Source organism: Phaethon lepturus, unplaced genomic scaffold (genome assembly GCF_000687285.1).
Source record: "Phaethon lepturus isolate BGI_N335 unplaced genomic scaffold, ASM68728v1 scaffold39742, whole genome shotgun sequence".
Taxonomy (NCBI): domain Eukaryota; kingdom Metazoa; phylum Chordata; class Aves; order Phaethontiformes; family Phaethontidae; genus Phaethon; species Phaethon lepturus.
In genome coordinates this window covers 79,734-83,106 of record NW_010524997.1, presented here as the reverse complement: position 1 = coordinate 83,106, position 3,373 = coordinate 79,734, and the positions used below count along the sequence as shown (strand labels likewise).

The 3,373-nt window shown below is 43.7% G+C and overlaps 1 protein-coding gene across 1 annotated transcript; it reads left to right on the top strand.

The window, feature by feature from the left end:
* Positions 1-606: 606 nt before the first annotated feature.
* On the top strand, positions 607-2,097 carry LOC104617331 (mastermind-like protein 3; the record flags this gene model as incomplete). Its single annotated transcript, XM_010282614.1, has 1 exon — positions 607-2,097. A coding segment is annotated over one exon (1,491 nt), but the record flags the coding sequence as incomplete, so codon positions are not given.
* Between the last annotated feature and the right edge of the window lie 1,276 nt (positions 2,098-3,373).

Here is a 3,373-nt window from a genome sequence, read left to right as displayed (position 1 = left end):
ATTCTCAATATATTTTGTAGCCAAGACCAGAGGGCTAATCAAATTAAACTATGTTAATGAATTTTCTAAAAAAAATTTAGTGTCAACAACACGTGTTTCAGTACAACTAATCAATCAATTGTACTGTAGGTATGTTTCAAGAACCTTCTAGAAACTTCCAACAAGAAGATTTTCAGAGTAAATAGTAAATCTTAGTGTTTCTTTTTTTTGGTCTAGTTTAAGACTTCTCACTGTATTAGGCACTGCTTAAGTCTTATGACTCTGTTAGGCACCAAAAAGTTGAATTCTTCAGTTTGCTCCATAGTTTGGAGAGCACAGACTTATTTCACAGTTCTGCTCTCCTATTCAGGGGCAGGTTTGGTTTTGGTTTTTTTGAGGGGGTTGTTTTTTCTTTGTTTCTTTGTTTGTTTTCTTCCTTTTTGGCTTTAGACCATCTTCTCAAATTGATCAAGGCCTAACAAGGAAATCAAAGAAACTTCCTAATCAGTTTTTAAACCTTATTGTCACTATTAGGCTTGATGAGGAGTATCTGTCGCAAGGGTCATCAGCACTTTTTTTTGTCTCTGCAACTGGTTAATTTTTTTTTTCCTGTTGTTTTTCTTTAAGCTTCAAGAGACAGTCAAAAGGAAGTTGGAAGGCGCACGTTCACCTCTCAATGGAGAACAGCAGAATGGAGTTTGTGATGGGAGCTTTTCTCCGACTAGCAAGCGGATACGGAAGGATGTACCAGGCATTGAGGCAATCAACAGCTTGCCCAATAATTTGCCTTTGCCTGCTGTTTCTCCTCTTCATCAGCTTGACATGAAAGCTCCCCTACCCCTACAGAACAGTGCAACTCATGGTAGTGGTCTAGAAGACTTGGGTAAAAACGGTGGACTTTCTGAGATAAAGCTCCCTGTTAATGGTTGCAATGAGCTAGACGATGGTTTTAACATCCTGCAGAACAAGGAGCTAAAGCAAGAGCCTTTGGATGACCCCAGCTGCATAGACACTTCTGAAACATCTCTTTCAAATCAGAACAAGCTCTTCTCAGACATTAACCTGAACGATCAAGAGTGGCAGGAGCTAATAGACGAACTGGCAAACACTGTTCCAGAAGATGATATACAAGATTTGTTCAACGAAGACTTTGAAGAGAAGAAGGAGCCGGAATTTCCCAGGCCTGCCACAGAGACTCAAGAAAGTGCAAGCGTGAAGAGCGATCCATCTCATTCTCCATTTGCTCATGTCCCATTAGGGTCTCCCCAGGTGAGGCCTTCTTCCTCCGGTCCTCCGTTTTCAAATGTCTCCACAGCTTCTAGCATAGCTTCTGTGTCCAGCGCCCCGTCAGCCCCAGTCGCCGCCGGCTCACCAGCAAACTGTGTTGTTCAGTCACCTCAAACTCCTAGCCAGGCACACACTCCAGGCCAGACGCAGACGCGATCTGGAAATGGCTACCTTATGAATCCAGCAGCAGCAACTGTGGCGGGATCAGGGCCTGGGCCTGTGAATATGCCAAGCGCTGACTTGTCTCCAGCTGAACAGCTCAAGCAAATGGCAGCCCAGCAGCAGCAAAGAGCTAAGCTCATGCAGCAGAAGCAGCAGCAGCAGCATCCAAATCAAGCCTCAAGCTGGTCACCTGTGGGCCCTCCATCTAGTCCATACGGAGGACCCTTCAGTGCAGACAAACCAAATAGTCCAATGATGTATCCCCAAGCCTTTAACAACCAAAACCCAATAGTGCCTCCTATGGCAAACAATCCACAGAAGACCACAATTAATAACTACCTCCCTCAAAATCACATGAATATGATCAGTCAGCAGCCAAATAACCTGGGCACAAACTCCTTAAGCAAACAGCCCAATATGCTTTCTTACGGCAACACCAAACCTCTGACCCACTTCAATGCTGAGCTGAGTCAGAGGATGACCCCGCCAATGGCAAATCCCAGCAAGAACCCCATGATGCCGTACATCCAGCAGCAGCAGTCCCAGCAGCCGCAGATGCAAGCTCAGATGGCGCACCTGAGCGAGGAACAGAAACGCATGCTCATCATGAAACAGAAAGGAATGATGACCCAGCCTATGGCGTATGCAGCACTTCCTTCCCTTGGTCAGGTAAGCGTGAGTGCGTGATACGTGGGCAACCAAAAAGAGGCTGATATGAAGGCTTAGTAACTCTTTGTGTGGTCTCTTTCTCCTGGGAAGTATGGAATGTCATTGCAGACTCTTCTTGGAGTTTTCATGTGGTTTTGGAGCTTGATCGTTTTAAGAAATTACTGAGATGATGTTCATTATGCTTTAGAAATGTTGTTAAATGGCTGTGTTTCTGAACTAGCAGTCGTTCCCTGTACTTTACTGATGAGTGCTTAGGGTCACTCTTGGAAGTTTTGGGTCGGAAGTGGACCTCCTTGGAGGGTTTGTTTCCTTTTTGTCATAATGTAAGACTTGATACTTTTGGATCCTAAACCACTGCATGGCTTAGTTTCCAGAGTGTAGTTCGCATTGTAACAAAAAGAGTGGTTGGCCCCTTCTTCTTTGAGGCAGGGATCCAGCCAGCTTTAAACAGCATCTTTGGCATTTTGGCTTAGGTAACAAAGGAAGGACATTTTGGGTGCTGAGTGCCTTTGGTTTCCACTGGAAGAAGTAAGCACAACTGATTGCTTTTAGTGGTGCTTGAACCATGCGTGAAAGGAGATGGTTTATTCCAGGACTTTCAAGCAGTCTTTAGCAGCCTCAAGTATTTTATTGTTATGAAACTGTAGAGTCTTTTAGCAAGAGGCTAAAGCCATGTTGGCTTGAGTGACTTGGCATCACTGTGTCACATACATTCCATGCTAACCTCTGGATCAGTAGCTGGCAGGCTTGGGGAATGCTTTGGAATGAATTAATAACTGATTTGAGTAACGGTTATAGTAATGCCCTGTCGCCTCTGAGGTCAGCTGGGTATTCTTAGTTGCACAGCCCTGTAAAGATCTGCACACTGGTGTCACGGAAAGGCTTGAGAAGAAGTTTTCTGAATGTTGTTTTAAGGGTTTTAAAAACAATTAAATTAAGTTAATAATTAGTTCACAAATTAGGCAATGCCTTCACAGAAGGTATGTGCCACCAAAACATGTCAGGAATTCTGATACAATAGGACAGTAATAGAATTGTTGGTTGATAGATTTAGCTAACAGCTTTTTACCAAATGAGCTGTTTCCACACCACCTACAAGGAGTACATCCTTCTGAGTATTGTTTAACTGTGACTCACACCGTAATGCATGTAGAAATACAGAAAAATTTGTCATTTCTTCAGCCTGTGGAGTTTGGGGATCTACCAATAGGAGGAGCAGGAGCTTTACCAGGTCAGAGCCCATCACATTGTTTAAAATTAATTGCAAAACAAAAAG